At 54.4% G+C, this 26,127-nt stretch overlaps 1 protein-coding gene across 1 annotated transcript; it reads left to right on the plus strand.

Moving 5' to 3' along the window:
* PADI6 (peptidyl arginine deiminase 6) lies at positions 1-22,720 on the plus strand. Its single transcript, XM_067721999.1, has 16 exons — positions 1-92; positions 812-995; positions 2,698-2,770; positions 5,640-5,704; positions 6,208-6,319; positions 7,126-7,251; positions 10,821-10,999; positions 11,249-11,352; positions 15,321-15,432; positions 17,094-17,201; positions 17,404-17,558; positions 18,268-18,424; positions 18,519-18,642; positions 19,745-19,815; positions 20,917-21,078; positions 22,249-22,720. The coding sequence occupies exons 1-16, from the start codon at positions 1-3 to the stop codon at positions 22,480-22,482; spliced, it is 2,058 nt and encodes a 685-aa protein (XP_067578100.1). The 3' UTR covers positions 22,483-22,720.
* Positions 22,721-26,127: the final 3,407 nt, after the last annotated feature.

Below are 26,127 nucleotides of genomic sequence, written 5' to 3' on the forward strand. Positions count from 1 at the left end.
ATGTCCTTCCAGAGCACTGTCCATCTGTCCTTGGACAGCCCTGCCCATGCCATTTGTGTGCAGGGCATGGAAATCTACTTGGATGTCAATGGGTGAGGAGCTGGGGACGGGGCCGGGCTGGCGCCTCGTTGCCCTCCTGAGGCTGCCCTTGGATTATGTGGGAGTTGGGGGTTACCGCCATTCTCCGTATATTACCCTGTTGTCCTGCCTCATCTCAGGGAGCCTAGTTTGGGTCTTTAAGGGCCCCCCAGTCCTGCTTCTGCCCCTCATGGGCTGTGGGGCCGTTGAAGCAAGAGCCTTGCCCCTTCTTGGTCCCCTTACATGTGAAATGGGGGTGAGGTTGGCTCCCAGCGCAGCCGTGAGGATTGAGTGAGGGAGGCTCCCGTAAGCTGGAGCTTCGGTGGGGAGGTGACTCACGAGTCCATGTCTTCCCCAGGTCACGGCACAGACCTCCGAATGTTTTTCCCCTGTAGGGATCCCTTGTGGCTGAGACAAGTGGCTCTCCCCACCTTGGAAGTCAGGAGTTTATAAATAAGATGTATTGATAGCTTGGTAACTTCTAGAGTGTCAGTGGGAGGATGGGGTCTGGGCTGGAGCTTGTCGGAGGGGGGACATGGGGGTCCTTGGAGCAGGGCATGGTGAGAGTAAGGCTGAAGTTGTGTTAGGACCCCAAAACTGCCCTGACCATAAGTTAGGGTGTCTCAGCACCTGAGAGGCTGGCGGGGGCACTCCCCTCCACACCAGCTGCACTCTAGGCCGAGAAGGTGAGGCTCTTGTGCCCCAACTTCTATCTCCTTGCCGGGCTACCTAGGTGTGCCCCGCAGCAGTGCGAGTCCTTCACCGTCGATAGCTCTCCGGGAGTCATGGTCCAAGTCTATGGCACAGACCCAGTAAAGATCGGGAAGGAGGCTGCCATGAACTGGTGGCCCCTGCCACATCCCACGAACGTGCTGGTGGGGATGACATCCCCAAGCTCTGCCAACGACAAGGGCAAGGTAGGTCCTGGGGGGAAGATGAGGGGGACTCCCCCAGGAGATGGAGCTAACACGACCCCTGGGGTCTCCCTTCTAACAGCTGACGTTTCCTGAGCTCTGAGTCTATGAGAAATTCAGTGCCAAACGTTTTGCACATCTGACCTTAGTGCTTGCAGCAAACCTGTGAGGTGGGCACTCCGTGACCCCATTTTACAGACGAAGAAACTGAGGCACTGAGTGAGGGACGTGCTCTGCCCAAGCCAGTAATCAGCTGAACAGGGATGCAAGCTCAAGCATGTCTGTCTCCTCCATACGTGCTTCTGACCAGGACACCAGCTTCCAAATTAGCTGCTTTTGAAGTCTGGCTTAAAAGGTTTCAGCAGCAGAACTCAAACGGGCTTTTTGGCTAAGACTGATCTCCCAGCCTCTTGATGAACCTCAAGAGCTGCGCTGAGTTCAACGCTGAGCACTAGGTATCATGAGTTGAATTTCCAGAGGCTGGCATTACCTCCTTTTACATAACAAGGAAACAGAGCTAGAGAGACCCCTGTAAACCTAAATAGCATAACTACCGTGGGACAGGTCCGGGATCTAAGCCCAAGTCCGTGCCCTTTCCCCTGGGCAGGCTGTCACCCTAACAGAGCCCCTGTGAGGGAGAGGTGCCCTTCCACCTCGTAAAACAGGCTCATCAGAGTCTGAATGGTTAGTGGTGGTTCTGAGTGATTAGAACCACTTGATGCCCAGGCCACACTCTCTGCCAATCAAATCAACCTCTGGGGCTTCACAGCTCCCAGGTGACTCCAATGTGAAGCTGAGGGTGAGAACAGCTGAGGAAGCACTTTCAGGACCAGGGGACTCGTGTTGGCAGAACTTTCTGGAGGGTAGTTAGCAGAGGACTAAGCGGGGCTGACTGAGGGCAGCACACCCCTCTCTACACTGTGCGCAGGGCAGGCAACTCCCTAACAGGCAGGTGGTACACTTAGGTAAGACTGAGCATCTCACAGATAAGGGTGGAGGCTGTGATGTGGCCCAGCTGAGCCTAGAGGAGCTGAGACGTGTTCTCTGCCCAGGGCTCAGCCTCCAGCACCATCGACAGTGAGATGCTTACTCCTGGCCCCAGCTAATGGCTAGTTCCATGGTCCGTGGTGAAGGCCTATGGTCAAGGCCAGTGGCTGAAAGGCAGGTCCTTGTCTAAAGACTCCTCTGGAAGCAGAGCTTGGTGTGGGGCACAGGAAAGACTATTCCGCCCCAGTGTCCTGCTTCCTTTTGGGCAGCTTAACCCATTGGAGGCCCCACATCCTCATGACCCATCTCATGGGGCAACAGGTGGGGTCCCAGGAGGGGCAGGTAGAGTGGGGAGGATGTATCATGTGACTTAAAGCTTGACCTCTAGAGCTGGACAGCCAAGACTGTAAATTCTATGCCACCCCTTTTTCTGGCTGAATGATTTAGTCCCTCGATCTCTCTGCCCTTGGGGGTAGAGCCCACCTGGATGGGTTGTTGTGAGGCCTCGGTGTGGAAGGGCCTGGAGGGTCACAGCTTGTTATACACGGGGGTTATTACAGTACGGTGACTGTACTGGCTCACAGCAAGGCACCGAAAGCTCAGAAACTGTAACTCAAGACCAAGGTCAAACGGCCAGACACAGGTACATGGCTCAGGGTCCTGCTCTGGCCCCCCTGCCCTCTAGTGCTCCCATGGGTGCTGGGTGCTGTCTCCACAGGTTTCGGTCTCCTACTACCAGCACAATGAGGATGTGCCCATGGCCACAGCTGTGCTGTACCTCACGAGCATTGGTGAGTGTCCTCCCAGCCCTGGAGAGAAGGGGTGGGCTTTGCAGAGGCCAGAGGAGCTGAAGGGGGCTCTCCCTGTAATGAGATGCCTCCCGTGGGTCACAGATGGATTCACACAGTACCCATTCCCATGGTCCCTCAAAGCTCACTGCTGACCTCATTCTCTGACCAGAACAGAGGCCATCGGCACCCCATGTGTTCACGTCATCCACCTACCTGTGTCAGGGTCCTACATTCCGCTTCCTCTGTTGCAATGGATGACGTGTCTGGTCCCAAGTTAATCTTAACCATACCAGACTCTTTCCCCTCTCATTCAATAACATTCCTTCAGCAGTTCTTCCTGATGTAGGAAGCCACTACCCCTCCTGCCCTCCTCTTTAGATTGTTCCAGAACAAACTATATCTATTCCCTTAATAGGAACAAGTTATTATGCCTATTCTCTCTTTTTTTTTTTTTTTTGCGGTATGCGGGCCTCTCACTGTTGTGGCCTCTCCCGCTGCGGAGCACAGGCTCCGGACACGCAGGCTCAGCGGCCATGGCTCACGGGCCCAGCCGCTCCGCGGCATGTGGGGTCTTCCCGGACCGGGGCACCAACCCGTGTTCCCTGCATCGGCAGGTGGACTCTCAACCACTGCACCACCAGGGAAGCCCTATGCCTATTATCTTAAGGAACCAGCTTTAATGTCTGTTCTTAGACCTGATTCTATGTTGTCTTCAAACTCCACTCCCCCACCTCTCTGCATCCTTAGTTTTTCCTCACTTTCCCTTGAACCTGCTCAGACCAGACCCCTACCACCAATGCTGTCCTCATCGAACCCCCGAACACCTTCTACTGCACTCAGTTCAGTGGTCTATTCTCTTCCTCTTCCTGGACCTGTCCTCAGTGTTCACGACACTGGTGGTCCTTTCTTGAGCCACTTAGGGACCCTGCGCTCGGCTTTGCCCCTCTGCAGCTGGCCTTTCCTTCTCAGATCCCTGTGCTGGATCCTTTGGCCACACCCCCCGACCCCGCCTGTCAGTGCAGTGCTGCCGGGCTCAGGCAGCCGGTCACGTGGCTCTGCACACAGCCCACAGGTGACTCACAAAACTCTCTAGCCCAGCATCGCCCATAAACTTGGGGGGTCTACTCACCAACATAGCTTCCTGAGTGTCTGACCAATGTCTCAAACCTTTCTTTGTAATAACAGGTAACATTTGTTGAATACTTAGAGTGATAGGCAGTTTTCCTATATGTCAAACCAGATCAAATTACCCTAGGAGAGTGTTTCAGAGAAAGCGATATGCAATTTTCAGATCAACATTTCTTCTTTTAATTTTATTTATCTATTTTTTTGGCCCTACCCTGCTGGCACGTGGGATCTTAGTTCCCTGACCAGGGATCAAACCGGCGCCCCTGCATGGGAAGCGTGGAGTCTGAACCAAACTTAATACACCCCAAATTGAACTGATTCCCTCTACCCCCAAGCGCCTCTTTCCTAGTCGTCTCCCACATCGTGCTAGAAGCTCCATCCTTCCAGCTGGTCAGGCCCAAGCCCTTGGTGTCGCCCTTACTTTCCTCTTAGCCCGTGTTGATCATGAATCTTGTCGGTGGTGCCTTAAGTCTAGCTCGAATCCAGCCACCAGCCACTCCCAAAGCTCTCAGCCTGGTCCGAGGCACGGTCATCTCTGCCTGGGTCACCGACAGGTCCCTAGTGCGGTTCCCTCCTCCATCCTTGATCCTCTACAGGTCCAGTCTCAATTCGGTCCCCAGAGAGGCACCTCTCTAAAAGGCTATCAGATAACGTCTCTCCCAGTCAAAGCCTCCTACCGCTTGCCCACCCTCAGATTAAAGCTGGCATCACCGTTACCTACACAACCTACCTCAGCTGGCCCCTACGCTACCTCTAACCCACGGCCTCTTTCTCTTCGTTTGTTCATCCTGTTCTAGGCACACTGGCCTCTCTGACCCTTGAAGTTCCCACCATGCACTTCCTATTCTAATTGCTTTTACCCCAGATACTAATACGGGTCACTCTCTTGCCTCCTGCAGGTCTCTGTTCACACTTAGAAGACTTTTCTGATCCAAAACTGAGACACCCCCTCCACCCCCTTGTTCCCTGCGGCATTTTACCATCGGACATAATATGTATTTTACTTATTTCTTCACCCCTTGCCACTGGCGCATGTGTGCATGGGTACGCCCACATACATCCTAAGCTCAAAGGAGACAGGGCCTGTCCTGTGCGCTGCTGTATCCCCAGGACCTAGAATAGTGCCTGCTTGGTGACGGGCATCCTTGCCAGGTGCTGAGTGATCAGCAGTAAACGAGGTCTTTTCCCTTGGCCCTGACATTCCAGTTGAGAAATAGCACGCTGAATGTCAAGAGTTATGAACAAAAATACGACCGGGGTGAAGCCACGCGGTGGTCAGCAGGGTGGGGAGTGGTGGAAGGTGGGATGTAAAGACCCAGAAGGAGCCTCTGTGGTGATGCTTGGGCAGAAGCCTAGATCCTCAAGCTCTAAAGGGGCTGGAATCGCCGTGTATTGAGCCCTGGCTGTGTCCTAGGGGGCCACGAGCTCTCCCAGAGGCTGGGGAGGAGGGCCTTCCACGTAGGAATCACCTGGGAAGAAGCCAAGAGGCACAAGTGGCCTCGTGACCACAGTGGACTTGTGTTGTGGTCTCCCAGGAGGTTGGGGGAGATACAGGAATACCTGGGCCTCTCCAGGCTTGCTCACGAGACACTGCCTCTGAGGAAATTTCTTCCAAGCCGGCAGCATGCCCAAAGGCTGGAGGACCCTGATACCAGCCTTAGGCAGCCCTGGGGACTTACCTACAGCTCCAAGGCTGCATCCAGCTGGTCTAGACGGTTGAGGCCTCTCCCTCCTGTTGCAGAGCTCTCCCTGGACGTGGATGTCTACCGCAGTGGGCACTTCGAGACCAATGACAAGCAGGCTAAGGTGAGGCTGCCGGGGATGGGAAGCAGGCCAGGCGCCCAGGAGCCAGATCTGGCCCACAGACTCCATTTGGCCTTCAGAGTGTCAAGTGGCTACAATACAGATCAGCACTGATGACGTCAATTTCTAGCTCTTCCAAAAGATTAGAATGTCTGGTGGCACTAGTCTCCCATCTTAGCCTGGTCGTGTAACCAACAAGGCCGGAGGGTCAGCTACCCCCTTCAGATGGGACATGTCTCCTCCAGTTTGCCCCAGACCCCTCCTCCCCTGACACTGAGCAAAGGTAGGAAACTGGTAACCCACATCTAGATCTCCGCCTTCCTCTCAGCCCGCTTACCTGATGTTACTGTCCTGTCCCTGTAGGTACTTGAGTGGGCAAACTCTGATCTAGAGGTCCCTGTCGCCCTGGAGAAAGGCTTGACTCTGCCCCTATGTGGAGTAGCATCTGCAAAGCCAAGGACTTAACCTGGCTTCTGCCTGAACCAACATTCCTGTCTTCTTTACAGAAAAACTGGGTCTGGGGCCCCAAGGGCTGGGGTGCTATCCTTCTTGTGAACTGCAGCCCTGCTGACGCACACCAGCTCGTGGACAGGAAGAGCAAGGTGTTCTCTACAGAGGGTGAGAACTGGCCGCTGACCAAGGACCATCACCCACTTTCCTCCCTGGGCTCTGCCTCCCCTGGGGCTTCACTGCTCCACCCCTCAGCAAACCCAGATTCCAGGCTGATGTCCCTGCTCTGGGCCCATCAAGTCTCTTTTCAATGGCTTGAAAGCGTGTAACTGGGCAGAAAGGGGCCCCTTGGCAAGAACATGGGCTCTGATGTCAGGTAACAAACAGTTACTTCCTGGCCATGAACTTGAGTATGTTAACTTCCCTGGTCTTGTTTTGCCATCTGTAAAATGGGGATGATAAAACGGACATCACAGGTGGTTGAGAAGACTAAATGAAGACACACAAGGGGTAGGCGAGACCCTTCCTAAAAACACTCTTGTAGCCTGGGGCAGGACCCTGAGTGTCCTAGCCAAAGCCCTCTTGGATCTGGTCCTGACCTGTGGTCTGGACGTAGATTCCAGGTCCCAGCAGTAGAATGGGATTTCCTGGTTCACACCAAGGCTGGGAGGGAACGCATGCTGAACTGACCATGCCAGGCCCTGTTCCAGGTGTTTGTGGGGACCATCTACCGCTTACAACTGATGGGGTAGATGCCACCCTCACTCAGAGTGGGCCCCAGCCACGGCAAGTTGCCTGTAGCCATATGTGCAGCACGTAGCAGAGACAATGATGCAGGCCTAGGCCAGAGCGGGAGGCACAGGGTCCTCGGTGCTCCAGGATACAAGCCCCTCCACCCTGACCCTACTGCTCCCTCCATCCCTGGAGCGCTGGCCCCCAGAAGCCCCTGAATCTTTGCCTTGTCTTTTGCTCAGAAACAAAGAGTCTGTCCCAGATGATACTGAGAGTTCAGGGACCCAGCTGCGTGTTACAGAAATGCCGGGTGGTTCTCCACACCTCCAAGGAAGAGTCGGAGAAGGCAAGAGTCTACCGGCCACAAAGTGAGTGTTTCTCCACATGCCAGGGCCAGTTGTGGCCACACCTGCTCCCAGCAGGGTCCCCGTCAGAAGCCAGCTGGGGACCGAGAGCAACAGGTCAGGGTCTATTACAGCCGGACTTGTGTCCCTGGGATCTCTGGCTGCCACCTTCACCATGGAGTAAGTCTATACACGTGGGTGAGTCATTGTACCTCCAAGCCACTTTCCCCAGTGGGGGCGATGATCGTGCCTCTCCTACAGGACTTTCATAGCTGGATGAAGAGAGGTGGGCATTAGATGAAATGGTGGCTATAGCCTTGTATAGATTAATGTCTTCTCCCGAGTATTCCTGCCAGGCGAATCCATCTGTTTCTTAACTGAGACTTGGCTGTATTAGGTTTTGAGAATTCAGAGGCTGGGAGGCCAGAGTGGCAGCTATGCTAACACATCCAGCCCAGGTACCACACAGCCCAGGTACCATGTGGCAGGCAGGTGGCATGTCCCTGTTCTACAGATGAAAGCGGGGAGGGCTGCTGGCTTAAACAGTGGATGTGCCCAACTCCAGCAAAATACCCTTCAACAGACAAGTGTTTGGATTTCCCTAAACGGGTTCAGTATTCAGTGCCTCTCAATTAAGATTTAACTCTTTGCTACTTTCTTTAAAAGCCAAGATTAGCTTCAGCTGGGCGACTGGGGAGCATGTGGTTTGCAGTGGGCCACCTCTGTGTCCAGCGTGGGGGAGCGTGCCGCAGCTCCCTCCTTGCCCACGTTCGGGGGCCTCAGCTCCGAGGCAGCTGTTCCCTCTCTTCTGCAGACCTAGGTCACAGCTGGATTGGAAGTGACCTGGGACTAGCAGAAAAGGCAGCCCAGGTTGTATGTGGTCCTTTGACATGTGGGCTAGAAATGAGCCTTAGAAACTGTGGCTCTAGGCCTGGTTCAGGCCATGAGGGCTGTTCTGGTCCTATGAAGCCCACTATGTCCAGGCAGCTCTGAGGTGGGCTGGGCTGGCTGGGCCTTGGACCCTGCTCAGGAGGCCAGGGATGTGTGTACCCGCCCAAGATGCCATACTTCAGGCTACCTACCTGCCTTTTGAAGTATTCAAAAATTTAGGGCAGGGCAACACAGCACACTGTGTTAACATATCCTCCAGGTGAAGCTGAGTTGAGCTGAAGTTGGAGAGCCATAGTCTAAAAGATGGAGCAAAGGAATTTAAGAAATTTCTGGAGAAATTGAAAGCCAGAGCATAAGGTTCGAGGAAAAAAAGGAAAACACTTGCATGAAAGCAGTGATCAACTATGACCAGTGCTGCTGAGTGACTAAGATGCCCAGATAAGTGGGAAAGTTGGTTTTCAAAGTTGGTCATTAGTGACCTTGATAAGAATAGTGGGGATAAAAAGAACAGTGGGGATAAACAAGAGTAGGGAGTTCCCTGGAGGTCCAGTGGCTAGGACTCAGCACTTTCACTGCGGTGGGCCAGCTTCAATCCCTGAGGGAACTAAGATCCCACAAGTTGCGCAGTGCAGCCAAAAAAAAAGAGTAAAATGGGCAGGCACAGCGAACATAGACCATGGAAGGAGTCTGCCATAAAGGGAAGTATGTGGCGGTAATAACTGGGTGGGGCATGGGGTGGGGGTGGGGAACAGTGTCTGAAGATGGTAGAACACAGCATATCCATGTGCAGATGGGATCCATCCAACAGGGGTGGTGAAATAGATTCAGGAGAAAATTATAGGAATGGATACACAGTACTCAGAATATGGGCAGAGGGAGAGTTAATGGCCACAAAATAGTGTTTCCAAGTACAGCGGAGGCCCCCTCTGAGGTTTGATCATATCCTAAAAGATCTTTCTTTTAGGAAAGATCTAAAAAGATCTAGAAAGTGTGGCTTTCTCCAGCTGCTTGAATGCCAGGGTTGAGGTCTTGGTGTGGGAGCTGACGGCGTGTGCAGGGTAGTGGGTCAGGTAATGGGTCTTGGAACGTGAGGAGGGTGCAAAGGGGAGTGAGGGTGGAGGGTGGGAATCGGCCGTGTAGAAAGGTTTGGGGCTGGGATGAGACTGTAGATGAGCTGGAAAGACTGAAAGAAGAGACGCCGCATCTGTCTTGGAGGTGGTATCCGAGCCATGAGCCTTGACATTGGCGTCTAAGATGATGCAGAACTCAAGTTCATTGAAATAAGGTCGCAGAAGCGGACTGGATGGTCTGGTCTATGGTGTAAATGGTACCCAGCAGCCTAGTGGTGGAGACAAGCCAGTTCTAGAACAATCCACAGAGGATGGAAAGGGTGGTAGTCAGGTACAGCGAGGAAGGGGGCAGGTGGTATTATCTGATAGCGTGTCCCTCAAAGGGACAGGATTCTTGAGGAATGAAGAGATGGTCTAGAAGTACCATTGAAGATCAAAGGGCACCTGCCCTACCTCTAAGCCCAGGGGCACATAGAAGGTAGAAGAAAGGAGCACAGTTCAAGGGAGAGTTTCCTCTGTGCCCCGGGGCTCCTGCTCTAGAAGGAGCAAAGCCCTCAAAGCCTAGGGCAGATGGACAGACAGCCGAGTTCCAAGCAGGGGCTTGGGGAGTGGAGGTGGTGGGAGCTCAGGTAAGCTGAGCGAAGGCAGAAAGGGCCTTCTGGGTAAAGGTGACTGTGTTGTGGCTGGGCCTCCTGGCCTCCTTTGCTGTATAGTGGGGGTGATCTTTACAGCACCTGCCCCAAAGGATGGTGAGGCCGCAAATGAGTCCGAGCCCCGACCCCAGGTGCCGGCGTGTAGTAAGTCCACAAGAAACGTTAACTGTGCCTAAGCGCAAGCGACTAGATACGAGAGAAGGCCCCCAGCAGCTGGAGGGAGACCAGGTGGTGGGCAGTCACTGTCCAGCCCCACAGCACGCCAAGCACGCCTCTTGCGAACCCTGGGCGGGGGCCCTGCAGGGACGCAAGGGGTGGTCATCTGGTCTCGCCCCCTCAAGGTCTGGCTCAGGGCAAGCGAGGAAGCCTCCAGGCAGACTAGAAGCAGGAGGCCGCCTAGGTACATCCCCAGCGCTGGGGCTGTCCAGCTGGCCCTGCCACACGCTAAGGCCAAGCCTGCAGCCAGCACCCCTAGCCCTTGCGACGAGGTTCTTCTGCAGAACCGCCTGGAGCCAGTCTGCGAGGCGAGCCACAGCCCCACTCGGGTGATCACTGTGTTGCAACCCAGAGCAAGAGGCCGGTGAAGCAGGCCAGGGCCCCAGCTTGTGTCGGACTTTTTGGGTGAGGCTTCCAAGCCTATCTCTGTACAGCTTCTCATCTTGAAGGCTTACGATATTCTCCCCAAGGCTGGCCAAAGCGTCGACCCACCATGAGCCTTCACCTCTTGAAGGCAGGTGTTTCTATCTGAGTCCCGGCGCCCGACAGGTCTTTGAAGAGTGAGTAACTGGCCCCCGTTTGTGAACAAACACCTGCTGTCCACTAAGCCCTAAACACCAGGAACCTAGGGGCCGAAAAGCCATCTTGGCCCCCGCTGTCCTGGGACTCCCGGCCCGACTTCTGACCTGAGGAACGTGCCATTGGGTGTGGTGATGGGCACCAGGCTCCTTCAGCAGGCGGTCTGTCCTTCTCTCCTTCCTAGAAGACGGCTCTAGCACCTTCGAGCTGGTGCTGGGGCCTGACCAGCACACCTACAACTTGGCCCCCGTCGAGGATGACTTGGAGGAAACCTTCTACGTTGAAGCCTTAGAGTTCCCATCCGCCAGCTTCTCGGGCTTGATTTCCTACTCGGCCTCCCTGGTGGAAGAGTCTCAAGACCTGGTGCGTCCCCGGGTAGAAGAGCGGCCCTCGGAGCAGGGACTGTGGGGGAAGGGAGACCTGCCACACCGGGCAGAGAACGGGAGCGCGGTGGGCGGAGCTAGGGCGTCATGCCACCTTCGGTAAGAGCCTGTAGAGGACAGGGAAGGGCGTGGAGGTGGGCTGGGCTGAGCAGCTCGAGGCCCGGTGGGGGGAGGGGGAGAAGGTGGACGGGGAGCCAGGTCACCAGCAGCACCTCGTCTCACATCGCAGTCGATTCCAGAGACCGTGGTGTACAAAGACACCGTGGTGTTCCGGGTAGCTCCTTGCGTCTTTGTCTCCAGCACCCAGATGCCTCTAGAGGTATACCTGTGCAGGTAAGAAACCCTCCGGCTGCCTGGACCGAGTCTTCTCTGTAACTGGCAGGCTCTCCTGTCTGTCGGCGGGGTGGGTAAAGACGATCAGACTTCTCACCAGGACTGTGAAATCCTTCCGCCTGGGGCAGTCACCCAGTGCTTGCTTGGATACTTACAAGGCTAGGGCTGGAGCCGTGACCACGGCAGTCCCGCTCTGGTCTTAAGGGGAGACAGACAAACAGCATGGTTTCAGGTAGGATCCAGGGCTATAAAGCCAGGTAAAGGGATGGAGGGGTAAGGATGAGATCGTTATAGGGACAGCAGGGAAGCCTGCAGAACCAGGAGAGAGCAGGCAGGAGGAGGGGGAGGGGCGACAGGACAAGGTGAGCAGGGCCTCAGCGTATTAGGGCGTAGCCTCCGGGACTGTAACGGACCCCCAGACAGTGGTTTAAAGTCAACTTTCTCCCACCTAGATGCCCACAGTGGCAGTCAGGGGCCCTGGTTCCTTTCAGGCTGTGATAATGCTTTCCCCTGGGGCGGCAGCTTCATCTTTATGATGGAGGCTGAGCACAGGCACTTCTGAGGTCCGGCCCCTAGGAAAGGGGAAGAACCAAAGTCCGGGCAAAGCCACCCATTTGTCGCTGCTGGAGTCTGGAAGGCTCCTGAATTGCTCTGCTCACGTGCCAATGGCCTGAAGAGGCGCAGGCCACACCTAACGGCAGGGAGGCCAGGAACGATCTCTAGCTATGCGGCTGGAGGAGGGGAGAAAAGACTCTGGCAGGTAAAACCCGTGGGAAACCATCCAGGGTTCTGCACAACCACTCCGGCCACGTGCAAAACCAGAGGTACAAATAAAAGGAACCAGTTCAGCCATTGCAATCACGTGGGCCAGACGCAGCCATGGCTCGGGCCGGGGCGGTGGGAGCGCAGTGGTTAGATTCAGGATTGCTTGGAAGGTAGGCTCCCCCGCCCCCAAGTTAGCTGAGGGATGGGATGCAAAGAAACAGGAGTGTGTCCCCTGGGTTTGGGGTATGCAACGAGATGAATGGTGGTGTCCCTGCCTGGGAGGGGGGGGTCAATTCGTGCTTTGGCTCTAGATACATAAAGCTAGAGACACCCGTTAAGTTTCTAAGTGTCTGGAGCTCAAGGGAAGGTCTGGCAGCTGGAGATGGGGGGGCCCTGGCACGTTGTGGGTATTCAGAGCCACAGGCCTAGCTGAGCTCAGAGGAGGAGGGAATATATTGGGAAGATGCCTGAGAAGTGAGCTCTAGAGCCGTCGAACCCTCGGCTCCAGACAAGAACCTAGCAAAGGAGCCTGAGAAGGAAGAAGTTCAGATGAAAACCAGGAGAGTGGAGACCCAGAGGTGAGGGGAGGGTGATACCTGGTAAGAGGCCAACCATGGGAAATTCCGAGGAGAATAAAGTGCCCACTGGGTTTGGCAAGATGGAGGCCACTGTGCAGAGCGTGATCCCAAGTGGTGGGTTTGAAAGTGCGGTGGGGTCACAATTGCGTCGAAGGAATGAATGGGAGGGGAGTACTCTGCAAAACGCCAGAGAAGTGGTCTGAAGGGGATTTGGGAAAGGGAAGGCTGTTTCTTAAGGGAGGCAAAGAATAATGCTAATGGATGTGATCCAGCAGAGAAGGGGGAAACTTGGTGGGGAAAAAGCGAACAGGTCACACTGGCCTTAATAGATAGGACAGCTCACCCACTTTGTAGGAGCAAATTGACTAGAGGAACTGTTAGTGGTAGGATGCTGTCTGGTGCTAAGGACCTGTTGAAGTTGCCAACTTAGAGAACCGTCACTGTGGTTTTTCTCCAACTATTTTTGGTAACGAGCTCTAGGGAAGAAGAAATGTAGAACTGAATCTAAGCAGGGTTGTAGTTTTGCCAGGCAGATAAGGCCAAGGGGAAGGATAAGGCTATAATTATTATGATGCATCACAGACTCAAAGTTAGATAAGGAGAAAAGAAAAGACATGGGGTGATGGGAATAAAAGCAGTTGAGGGCCAGGCATCACAGTGATATCAAGCTGCTGGCCCAGCGACCAAAGTGAGCAGGGAAGATGGAGGTGATGGAACTGGACAGTTGATCTTGGAGGTGGTGAGACCATTAGGATGGGAGGGTAGAAATAAGACCTTGTCAAGTCAAGGATCTGAAGAGGTCACGGTGGCCTGGCTGTAGCACCTCATGGCAAGGAGTACGTCCATCCCTCCTCCAGACTCAGTGGAGGGAAAGAAGAAAAATAGCTCTTCCACGGGAGGGCTGCAAGGAAGTTGGGTCCACAGAGGAATGCCAGGCTTCAGAATGAGAAGGTAAAAGGGAAGAGCTTGAGGGATTTTGCTGACAACTGATATCCAGGTATAAGATCTTTCTTGTCTTTTGTATCTGAAGACAGAAGTTCACTCACAGGAGGCATCTATTGAGACTCTGATCTTCTAAGACTCTCCCATAAGGGTGGTATTCAGGCACGGCTTGATCCAGCTTTGCCACAGATGGTGTACAAGACTGGGGCTACACTTCCTCCCCCAGCACACATCTCAGACTGTTTCAGACCTTATCAGGCTGGCCAGTTCTCTGCAGTCTTGTCTGTGTAGAATTGAAAAATAGGTTCTTTGGAACAGTGGCATGGAATAGCAATTCAAGCTTTGGACCTGGATTAGAATCCAAATTTTTCACACTTCCCAATGGTGACCTTGCTGGCATTCAACTCATGAGGACCTGTTGGTAAAGTGGGTGGTCTCAACGTCAGCCCCAAACATCACTGTTTCTCTCCAACAAGGAATGGATGTGCACTGTGGACCTGTAAGCCTGGTGCTATACATGATGGCACTAAGACCTCAGGGCTCAAGACCCACCCCTGCCAACCATAGGAATATGACAACCTTGCTGGCCATCTCAAGGGGGCACTAGGCTTCTTGGCTTCTCGGGAGAAAAGTACAGCCCCCTTGCGGTGAGAGGGGTCAGCCCTCTGGGTAGATCAAGGCAGGGGAGGCTGGGGGCATTTCCTAGATCACTGGGGCAGGGAGTGGAATGTGACCGCAGAGTAGGGACAAGCAGGGTCTTAGGACATGAGAGTGGAGACTGACACTAGTAATTTTAAAAAATTTTTATTGGAGTATAGTTGATCTACAATTTTGTGTTAGTTTTAGGTGTACAGCAAAGTGATTCAGTTATACATATATCCATTCTTTTCTAGATTCTTTTCCCGTATAGGTTATTACAGAATGTTGAGTAGAGTTCTCTGTGCTATACAGTAGGTCTTCATTAGTTATCTATTTTATTTATAGTAACATGTATATGTCAATCCCAATTTATCCCTCCTCCCCTTTCCCCCCTGGTAACCATAAGTTTGTTTTCTACAACCGTTGACTCTACTTCTGTTTTGTAAATAAGCTCATCTGTACCCTTTTTTTTTGAGTCCACATATAAGCGATATCACATGATATTTGTCTTTCTGTGTCTGACTTACTTCACTTAGTATGATAATCTCTAGGTCCATCCATGTTGCTGCAAATGGCATTGTTTCATTCTTTTTATGGCTGAGTACTATTCCATTGCATATATGCACCACATCTCCGTTAACCATTCGTCTGCTGATGGACATTTAAGTTGCTTCCATGACCTGGCTATTGTAAATAGTGCTGCAATGAACATTGGGGTGTATGTATCTTTTGAATTATGATCATAATTATGACCCATAATCATGGGTCATATGGTAGTTCCGTTTTTAGTTTTTTAAGGAGACACTAGCAATTCTTGACCTGACTTTGCCATGAGCTAAACCAAGTGATTCCGGGCAAGGCACACCCTGAGCTTACCAATTGGTGCTCCATGAAGTGGGGGGACAGCAGCTCTGCTTACCTCATGGGCAGGGGCATCATCTCTCCTGACCAGGAGGAGGTTCCCCCTTCCCCTGTGACGGAGAGGTCATGACCAGCTGGGGAGCCTTGGAGGCCTTCCTAGAGCCGGCTTATCTCCCGTGGCAGAGAGCTGCAGGTCCAGGGCTTCGTGAACACAGTGATGGAGCTAAGCGAGAGGAGTAACATCCAGGTGGCATCTGTCTACGAGGACCCCAACCGCCTGGGCAGGTGGCTCCAGGTAACCCCCCACCTGTGGGGGAGGGGTGGGGGAGACACCATGTGCGGCACATACAACAAACTTCACCAGCTTCTGTTCAGGCTTCCAGCAGAGCTAAGACTAACCAGGGGCGGCTTTGTTCTTAGGAGGTCAGTGGTGGCTGAGATGAAATGACTTGCCCAAGTCCTAGCCACTAAGGGGTAACGCTTAGAGTCCCACCTCCTCCCATACCAAAACGTACACGTTCGAGACCACAGAGCACCTAACCCTAAGGCCCAGGTGTCTGAGGGGCTGATGCCTCCAGCTACAGGCTGGCAGGCCTGGGGCACTGCCCCAGGGTCCAGCTTGACCCTGGCTGAGCAGGAAGTGTCGAGCCCAGTCTTTTGAGGTCTGGTCTGTAGTCACAAATGACGAGGACCTAAGTAGTAGCGATGAAGGAGAAAGGGGCCGACTTCTGCCTTGATCTTGCCGTGATAGAACTCTAAGTACCATGAAAGCAAGAAAATGATATGATCTAGTGAGTTACTAGATTTACCTTGGCGCTTTGCGTGGTCAGGAACGTCTTTAAACGTGGGAGGCAAGGAGCTGGCCATGCAAAGATTGGGGTTGGGGGTGGATTAGAAGTAGGAGCCCTTCAGGCACAGAAACAGCCGACTGAAGATCTACCACGTGAGGAACAGAAAAGCCGGTGTGGCCAGATCAGAGTGAACTACCGTCAGAGGTAGGTAAGAGCTAAATTATCTATCGGGGACCTTTTACACAAAGGTAAGGAAGAGAAGAAACCAATCCCAAGCAAGACAAGGGGAATTCCCTGGCAGTCCAGTGGTTAAGACTCTGTGCTCTCACCACCAAGGGCCCGGGTTTGATCCCTGATTGGGGAACTAAAAGCCCGCGAGCTGCGCTGGTGCAGCAAAAACAAAACCAAACAAGATGACGTTGAATGGTATGAATCAGGGGAGTTGAATGTTCTGAATTAGGTTTTTTTGATTTTGTTTTTTTTGCGGTACGCGGGCCTCTCACTGTTGTGGCCTCTCCCGTTGCGGAGCACAGGCTCCAGATGCGCAGGCCCAAGCGGCCATGGCTCACGGGCCCAGCTGCTCCGCGGCATGTGGAATCTTCCCGGATCGGGGCACGAACCCGCGTCCCCTGCATCGGCAGGTGGACTCTCAACCACTGCACCACCCGGGAAGCCCCTGACTTAGGTTTTAAAAAGAACCTCTGGCTGAGAAATAGAGCGCCAACCTTAGGAAGGGGCAGGAATAGAAGAGATGCTGATTGGAGGGCCTGACAGTCACATGGGGAAGAGGTGGTCTTCCTCAGGTGGCTTCCCCTGAATAGTACCAGAGAGGAGTCCACTCGGAACATATTTTGGAAATAAAGCCAACAAGGCTTGTTCGTGGATTCGGTGCAGGGGACGAGTGGAGGAAGAATCTTAGGTGACTCATCAGGTTTTAAACCTGATGAACAGAAGGACAGGCCAGGGAAAATCCCCAAGAAGGGGGGGATGCCTGCGCAGGGTTTTGAGGGCTGAGCAGGAGGTGGCAGGAAGAAGGGGGTTCTCCCTGCACCTGCTCTCTGGAGGTGGCCCGTGTACAGGGAGCCCTTGTGGCTGGAAAACTGGATGCGGGAAAGCAGCTGATGGAGCGAGAGAAACTCACAACTTGTTTCCCTGTGTCCTCCAGGATGAGATGGCCTTCTGCTATACCCAGGCTCCCCACAAGACTATTTCCTTGGTCCTCGACACCCCTCGGCTCCCCAAGCTCGACGATTTCCCCATGAAATACTCACTGGTGGGGGCTCGGTTTGACTGATCTGAACTTGGTCCAACCTCTCAGGCCTGGTGCCTGCTGGAAGGGATGGGTGCCAGGGGAGAGGGCCCAGGTGGCCTCTGGGGGAAGGGGGTGTGGGAATCTACTGAGTCTGGAATGGGGTAAGACTGAGGCTTAACGCCTGTCCCTCCTAACACCCTGCCCCTGCTGGGTCTCCTTCCAGAGCCCTGGGGTTGGCTACATGACCCAACGCACCCAGGACCATACGGTGGCCAGCATAGATTCCATTGGGAACCTGATGGTGTCCCCACCTGTCAAGGCCCAAGGGAAAGAATACCCTCTAGGCAGGATCCTCATTGGCAGCAGCTTTTACCCCAGGTGAGGCAAGAGGCCAGGTAGTGGCCAGATGCCTTAAAACCAAAGGGAGGGACTCCTGTAGTTCACCGGGACCCACCTGATTCCCAGAGGACTCAGCAGGTCATCTGCTCTGGACCTTAAACCGTCAAGTCAGGACCTCTGAGTCTTTGATTCATGTAGGAGACTAGAGGTAGAAGAAGCAGACAAGCCACTCATTGAGTGGTGATTCCAGGGTTTAAATTGAAGCATGCTAAATCTGGTTGGCCTATTGACCCAACATGATGTTGCTGCCACAAGACGTGTGGCTAGATTTCTCGGTGGCCGCTCATCTAAGTCCAGGAAATACTCGTGTCCCAGGGTTCAGTCTTTATCCAGAAGCCATTGGCTCAGTCCTGAGTTGAGCCAGAGTAAAGGATTCTTTTTAAAATTTCTATGGAGGTATAGTTGACTTCCAATGTGGTGTTAATTTCTGCTGTACAAAGTGACTCAGTTATACTTGTCTACATATTCTTTTTCATAGTCTTTTCCATTATGATTTCTCACAAGGTATTGAATATAGTTCCCTGTGCTCTACAGTGGTAAGGGATCCTTCATAACCACCCCAGCCCCTATGGACCAGCCAATGGGTAGAGCGGCCAGTTACCCGAAGGTAGCCTGGCACTCACCGAGTTGCTGGCAGCCCACCTGGGCCATGCCAGCTCACGGGCTGTTCTTTCCGTCTTCCCTTTAGCAAGGACTGCCGGAACCTGAGCAAGACCCTCCGGGACTTCCTCTATGCCCAGCAGGTCCAGGCCCCAGTGGAACTCTTCTCCGACTGGCTGATGACTGGCCATGCCTACGAGTTCATGTGCTTCATCCCTGCCCAGTACAAGGTGGAGGACAAAAAGGTCTGTGCTGGGGGCTGGAGAGGATGTCTCCCACCCTCTTCCAGAGACTTGAGGAAGGGAAGCTAGAATCTGACCCTAGTTCTTTGATTCCCAGGACTTCTGGCTGCTCCTGGCCAGCCCCAGCTCCTGCTACAAACTGTTCAAGGAGAAACAGAAGGAGGGCTATGGAGACGCACGTCTGTTTGAAGGGATTAGAAAAGATCAGCTCCTTTCTAATGGTAAGGGGACCCCCCCCCCCGCCTCCGCAACAGAGGGCAGCTCCCCGGTCCCAGATGTCCTTTCTAGAGAACCATCTCTACTTGGTTCCTCCTGATAGAAAAGGATCCTAGGGAAGCATAAAAGCATGAAATGTACCGTATTAGAACATCTTGTTCTCTTTCAGGGTAATTCTGGTGGTACTAGGACAGGACAGGCAGATCAGCCAGGAATCCTGGGGTGGCTGAGAGGCTGCCAGGATATATGCAAAGGGGAACTTAACACGTGGACGGCTCCACGCGGTGGGGGACAGACCAGATGCGACCAACACTGGTGTCTGGATGTCTTCGGGGAAGGTTGGGTTAAGTACCTGGGTGTTGGGACTTCAGGGTCTCCTGGTCACCCTGCAGGAAGACGTAAGTGGACAAGCAGAGATTGTGGGGCCTGGTGCCACAGCAGTTCTGTTCTAAACCTTCTGGAAACCTAGAAAGGGAGTGTGGGGGAGGGGGTGAAGTTCTCGACGTGTGGCCTGAGGACCACCAGCTTCAGTTATCACCTGGGAGCTTGTGAGAAATGCAGAATTTCAGATCAACTTTTGAGGTGGGGCCCAGGATCGCATGGTTCTAGGAGGGCTTATGGAAGGCGACCTTGAGTATGAGCCACCTGTCACACACCAAAGACCTTGTGTTATCTCAGCTGATGGCCAAGTGGAGCAACTGAAGAACAAAGTTAAATAACCCAGGCAAGATCATACGTGGCCAGGTAGCCAGGCTGTACACAGAAGGCGTGGAGGCGCCCAGGTGAGTGGGGGCCGATAGCACTTGCTCACCTGGTCCAGGCTGCCCGCCTCAGACCCGATCCCAGGCTCCTCCCCTCCGACCCAGGACCGAGTGGCCGGTTGTGGCAGTGGAAGTCCTCCTGCGCTTTCATGGACCCTGCTGAGTCCCCACATGTGACGTTTGACCTAGAATGGGTCCCTGGAGGCCAGTCAGGCCACCCAGCGTCGTCACTGGCCAGAGAATATACCCAGTCATCTGTGCCCTGGACTGGAGTCTGCCCAGCCCTGGACCACATGGCCCACCCCCCTGGCCCACAGGCCTGCCCGCCCTCTCCTCCTTCCTACAGGGAGGGAGGCCAATACCATCAATCAACTTCTGGCTGATGAAAACATGAGGAAGCAGAACGCCTATGTGGAGGTAGGGGCCCAGGATTGGGGACCTTCTCCAAAAGGCAGGGGGAGGCAGGGACCGCCTTGGCAATGGGTCCCTAACTGAGCAATAACTGTGACCAAGCATCACACACGATACCTTACTCTAATCCTCAAAATAACCCTATGAAGTAAACCCACCTTGTCTATGAGGATAGCAAGGCTCAGAAGAAAGCCACCAGCCTGAGCCGATGAACTGGGGAACCAGCTTTGAACCCCAAGTCACCTAGTGTTGGACCCGAAGACAGGGCTCCCGACAGGAGACCTCCCCGACCCTGGCTTCTCTAGGAAGCTCTGGGCACCAGAGAACACACCAGGGCTTTCTCAGCACTTCTGGATGAAGCGGCCCTTCAGCTCAGAGTCAGAATCACCCAGCACCTCAGGTCCCTTAAAATGTGAATCACAGGCTGTGAGAAGCAGATTCTTCAGAAATTAAATACCTTCTAGCGGGGAAGCCACGGCCTGGAGAAAGGACGATGACAGGCCCAAGGTCACCCGTCAGCACAAAATCGCTTGGTCCGCTGAGTCCTTATGGCTCCCGGCCAAGGCAAGCTCTGTGCCCTGACCTTTGCTGAAACAGGGGAGGCCTCCGGGCACAGCAGGGTGGGCAGCAGCCAGGTGGGGGTCCAAACAGCATCTCTGAGCCCTGGTGACATGCACCGTGGGTGTGAGGTCATGAGCCCTATGTCAAGACCCAGGAGATGCTCAGGCATTGGGTATTAGCTGGTCTGGGCAGGGAAGTGCCCCGGGAGTCCACTGCTGGTGTCCCTTCCCAAGGATGGGAGCAAGTGCCTGGCTTTGAGGACCTATTCTTGCCCTTGCCCAGGTGCCCCACTCTGGCCAGGACTGAGGGCTAAGGGGCCCCATGCTACTGCAGAATTAGGACTAGGGGCTGCCCTGGCGCTGATGAGCTGAGGGATCCTGGCCTCTCGAGACCAGGCCTTTGCTCTGAGCCCCGACTTCAGAGGGCCGGCCCCCCGCCCTGCACGGCTCCCCGCCTGCAGTCAGTGCCGAGGAGATGCAGCTGCTTCGGGCTGGCAGCCGGTACCCGACAAACTCGCTGCCCTCCCGGCCCTTTCCCGCCCCACAGAAGTGCATCGACCTGAACCGCAGTATCCTGAAAAGGGAGCTGGGCCTGGAGGAGCAGGACATCATCGACATCCCGCAGCTCTTCTGCCTGGAGCATATCGCCAACATCCCCTCCAGCGAGCAGACCGAGAAACTCTACGCGAGGCCCTACTTCCCTGACCTAGTGAGGGGCGCAGGGTGCTGGCTGGGTGTCCCCGGGCTGGGGCTGGGGGCAGTCTGGCCGACTCTGGCCAGTCTCTTGACAGACACGGTGCTAGACTACGGAGGCGGGGCCCAGCAGACAGTGGCACCTGAGAGGAAGAGAGGTGAGGTGAAAGCCCTTCTCTCCCCCAGTTAGAGAAGGACCCCTCCAGGGAGCAGGTGGGCGGGGGCCCAGGCTGGACGACTTGCCAAACAGGGACCAACTTCAAGGGCCCACCTCACAGACGGGGACGCTGGGCTCCACCAGAGTGGAGGGGGTAAAGCTGTCTGCTGGCCATGAGACCATGGGCAAGCTCCCCGAGCCCATGAGACCATGGGCTCAGCTTCCTGTCCATGTATCTGGGCAGCACCCTGTTTAGAACAGGAACTGGGAATTTGGGGGTGTGGGTATATGCGAGACCCCTGCTAAGGCCAAGCCTTCCAACCGTGGCCTACATCTGACCTTTCTCTCACCACTGTGCCCCATCACGTAGGTGCTTAGAATGAATTGAGACACTTGGGCTCATCAATTCCTTAAACACTTGCAGGCCTCTTCTCTGAGCCCCAGGGACACAGGCCCTGCATGCAATCGCACGGGGTTCTTTTTTACAAGACCAGTGAGGCCCTCTGGGCATGCAGTAGGAGGCTACACAGGCCCTGGGAGTAGGGAGGTATGGGTAATGGTGGGAGAAGCTGCTTCTGAGGAAGAGATGCTAGAATTAAGACGTGAAAAATGGACAGAAGTCCAATGGCAAAGCCGGGCGTAGAGAGCATTCCAGTAGAGGTAGGCAAGATTATGGCACAAACAAGACCAGAAGGCCAGGACAAGAGAAATGCAGTAGAGGACGCAACAGGGAAGTTGGCAGACCTCAGCTGGGCAAGATTTTGGTTTTGCTATTGAGAAATATATCAGGAGTCATTGGAGGGTTAAGCAGAGTGGGGTGGAGTTTGCTCGGATGGATTGGCAATGTCTGTCTGAGCACAGGCTTGGAGAAGGGGTACCCTGTGCTTGTCTTTCCTGGTCTAGCCCAGCCACAGAGGCAGCTGGGTTTTCCCTTGCAATAAGCCCAGTGGCCTTCCTTCCTTAGAAGAGGGACAGGGGCCTTTCTTCCACGGCTCTGACCCCTGTTCATCCTAACTGCCTCTCTGACAGCTACAGATGATCGTGATGGGCCAGAACCTGGGCATCCCCAAGCCTTTTGGGCCCCAGATCAATGGTACCTGCTGCCTAGAGGAAAAGATCCGCCAGTTGCTAGAGCCCCTGGGATTCCAGTGCACCTTCATTAATGACTTTGACTGCTACCTGACTGAAATCGGAGACTTCTGCTCCTGTGCCAACATCCGCCGGGTGCCCTTTGCCTTCAAATGGTGGAGGATGGTGCCCTAGACCCACCTTAGCGCTGCCAGCCCTGCCCCAGCATGAATGGCCCACTATCACCACTCAACAGTGTCTGACCCTTGCCCTGCTCAGGGGCCTGGAGTCAGGGTACTACACCCCTTACTCACCCTGTCCACCCCCGTCCCTCAGCATTCAGTGGGGTGGCAATACTGGCAGCTTGAGCCCCTTGGAAAAAGATGGAAAATGGTCACTGAGAAGTTCCTGAATGTCCATTAAAGCTCTAGTCGTTCTCACTGCATTTTGGCCACGGCCTCCTCATTTCAGGGCAGGGGGTAATGGCTAAGGATGGAAAGCGGAGCAGCTGGGACACCTGTGGTCAGTCTGTCCCACTGGGAGGGGCAGGAGACCAGGCTACCATGGAGTTGCTGTCCCTTGTCTTCAAGGTCTTTGCGTGTAGTGGGAAGTGGTTGGGCTCCGATCACGCAAATTCTTCTCCAGTTCAAGCATCTGATGAGCTGGACGTAGGTGCTTGAGCTGAACGTGACAGACTCTAGGCTTGGGGAAGGGAGAGGACTTCCCCTCGGCCTGGTAGGAGCTGCAGGAGGCCAGGCCCGAAGAAGAGTGACCCCCGTGCCTTGTGGACAGCGGGCATCAGCAGGGAGAGGCTCTAGTCTCCTTGGTCAGCAGGTATAAGACTCTGAAGACTCTGAAGGCCAAGCTGCGACAGGCAGGCCTGCGTGGACCCTTGTTAAGCCCGAAGTGTCCAGGGGAGAGGAAACATAGGACCCAAAGCTGCCTATTGCCTATCAATCCTCTCTGCCCACCCCTACGTTTATGGCACAAAAATGCTACGAAGTCGAATGATCCTGAGGTTTAACCACAGCTGCTCCCACCCTGCCCCTCCTCCTGCCGACGGGAAGCTCCAAGCAGTCCAGGTACGTGGAACGGGGCAGTGCCTGTGGGAGGGGCTGATCTGATGACATAAAGCAGCCGGCATCCCAGAGGCTCCACAAACTGGACCGGTGTCGGCATGCTGGTGGCTGGTGACCTGGAGCAAAGGCTGTCAACTTGGGTAGAACAGAGAAGGCCTGGGGCCTCTGAACCCACGACTGGCTGCTTGGTGCCCCCCGGTGGACAGCTCGCCACACTGCCAGTAAGGGGCCAGCACGGCCTGGAAGGGGCACATTTGTGACCAGCGCTGAAGTGACAACAGGGCTCCCTTATGAGGAGTGGGTGGAGGAGGGTGGGGAAGGCACACGTTGTACAGCCCTCTTCAGGTGCTTTCCGCGTCTCCTCCTCTCAAAGCCCCAGGAATATGACACGCGATGAATATGAAAAACTCCACGTTTTGAGTTGGGCCAATGGGGTGCTGAAGCGTCCCTGAGGGTCACACATTTCCAGGAACAGAGCTGGGAGCTCCACTCACCTCCCAACCCCAGCAGGGCTCAAGCCTAGAAGCTAAAACGACCCGCGCTTCCCCGGGCCCCAGAGTGGGAGCCCGGGCCGGGGCAGGAAGGGCTCACGCAAGAAGCCGTTCCGTGTTCTTACGTTCATTCCGCTGAAAAAGAAGTGCAGAAGCCAAAACAGAGTAAACAATGATGTCGTTTATTTAAAATGTTTACTCCAAGAAATATATATATAAAAAAAAGACAATTACAGCACTAAACCAGGCACCTTCGACCAAATCACAACCTCCCCTTGGACTCTCCCCTTCGCGCTAAGCTGTCCAGTCTACCTTCCTGAGCTGGAAGACACGTCTGGAGCCCGAAGGATCAGCGCACCCCAGCCCCGCTGCTGTGTCCCTTCCTCCAGGAGCGCAGGACCGTCTCCCCCCACTCATTGTTCTAAAGGATTTTCCCCCTTAGGAAGTTCATTTAAAAATTCTAAGCCCAAAGGAGTGATCGTGGGAGAACAGGGCAGTCTCCACGTGGAAGGGACATCCCTTTCCTGCTCCAGTCCCTGGCAGGGGGCCCGAGAGCGGGCTGGCGGTGGGTTTCAGATGAGTCCACTTGAAGATTGAAGCCCCACTTGGCCAAGGGCAGCTCCTGCAAAGGCCAGGACCCAGGCTACTGCTCCCTTGACCCTCTAGTTGACTGCACAACCCAAGGGAGGCTGCACGGGTACAAGGAGCACGTGCGCCGAAGCCCATTCCAGGAAAGAGGTCTGTCAGGAAACCGAGGGGTTCTATGCAGGGAAGCTTGAGTCAGCAGTGGTAGTTGGGGGGTGATTTGGACAAATCAGGTTAGTTTAGCAGAAGCTCTGAAGTTGCAGAAGCTTCTCCCCTGGACTATAAACACAGGACAGTTGAGACGAGCACAAAGTCAGACTAAATCTTAGAAAGAGGCAGGCCGGCCTCCTCCCGCAAGGCCTTGGGACTGGCCAGGACAGATACCGTCACACGCCCTGCGAAGGCATAAGCCACCGCCCCGAGCGACAGGGCAGGGGGGACGAGTAGGGAAAGAAGCAACAACGACTAGATCATTTTTGGCATTTTAACATGGAGACAAAAGTGGTAACAATAGCAAAGCAAAAAATAATAATAAAAAAGACCAATATTTAACTTTCCCATCACCCAAGTCTCACACTGAAGTTCTATCCCCGTTTCCCCCATAAGCACCACTGAACTAAAAAATCTATTTTAAAGCACCCAAACCAGTCCAGACCCTCTCGAAACCAAGAGCCCCAGCCAGAGCTGTCGCCTCTCTTGGGTCCAAGCGAGAGGAGGGTTCCGGGAAAGGCACCTCATAACTCACGCAGCGCGACGCCGGGGACGGGTTCGGGCACAGGGCACTTGGCGGGGAGCCGGGGTGGCAGTCACAGCCTCTGTGCTGACACGCAGGGAAGGGGACTTCTTCCGTGATCCCAACTATTTGGTTACACAGCCAAGCAAACGTGACTAGAGAGCTGGGTTAGCGGAACAGGAACCCGGGCCTCAGAAACAGACCGGGCCCCTTCCAGCAGGATCCAGCGGGGGGAAGGGGTTCGGAATAAAGACAGAAGCACAAAGGCGATAAAGGCTGGTACACAAAGGGCTGATCCTTCTTTGCAAGGACTCCAGAATGCACTTTTTACTGCTGGCTGGTCAATCTCTAATAGCGAGTGCTGGCGAGGCGGCCCCGGCTCAGAGGAGCCTTCGAGCCGCATCTGGAACCACATACACTGTCCCCACACCTGCCCACCCCCGCAAGTCCCCACTGGTTCCACCATCACCTGCTTTTCTTTTGGACTTCTTTTACAGCTAAAGCAGATATAAATGGCTACACACAGATCCCCCACCAGGGGGGAAAACGGCAGATTCTAATAATGTCGCGGCCAAAAGGCGGCGGGGGGCTTAGAAGCAGCCAAGGGGAGAAGCAGAACACACACGGCCTGAGCCGGGCTAGGAGGAGAAGCAGGAGAGAAGCGACCCAGATGCTTCCGAGCACACGGGCGCCATCTTGGATGGAGACTGACCACCAGGGACGGTCTTTGCCTAGATGCTGCCGGCTCCCGCAAGGGACACTGTTTTCTGAGCGTGTGGCGACTCCTCTCCCAGGTAGCACCCGCTGGGCTCACCATGCTAATCACAACCGGGAAGGGGTGTTTTTGACAAGTGTATGTAGGAGAGGGGGGTAAAAAAGGAAAACTTAAAAACAAAAAACAAACCTAGATTGCTCAAAGTTTCTGCCTCTTTTGTAGGAATGGTAAGTCAAC

Source organism: Pseudorca crassidens, chromosome 2 (genome assembly GCF_039906515.1).
Source record: "Pseudorca crassidens isolate mPseCra1 chromosome 2, mPseCra1.hap1, whole genome shotgun sequence".
NCBI lineage: Eukaryota > Metazoa > Chordata > Mammalia > Artiodactyla > Delphinidae > Pseudorca > Pseudorca crassidens.

Excerpts from the sequence above, each read along its gene's own strand:
- PADI6 (XM_067721999.1), top strand. The coding sequence starts at position 1 with ATGTCCTTCCAGAGCACTGTCCATCTGTCCTTGGACAGCCCTGCCCAT. Across the intron at positions 11,000-11,248 it reads TGGAAGAGTCTCAAGACCTG|TCGATTCCAGAGACCGTGGT; the intron begins GTGCGTCCCCGG and ends CTCACATCGCAG. Across the intron at positions 17,202-17,403 it reads TCCCCATGAAATACTCACTG|AGCCCTGGGGTTGGCTACAT; the intron begins GTGGGGGCTCGG and ends GTCTCCTTCCAG.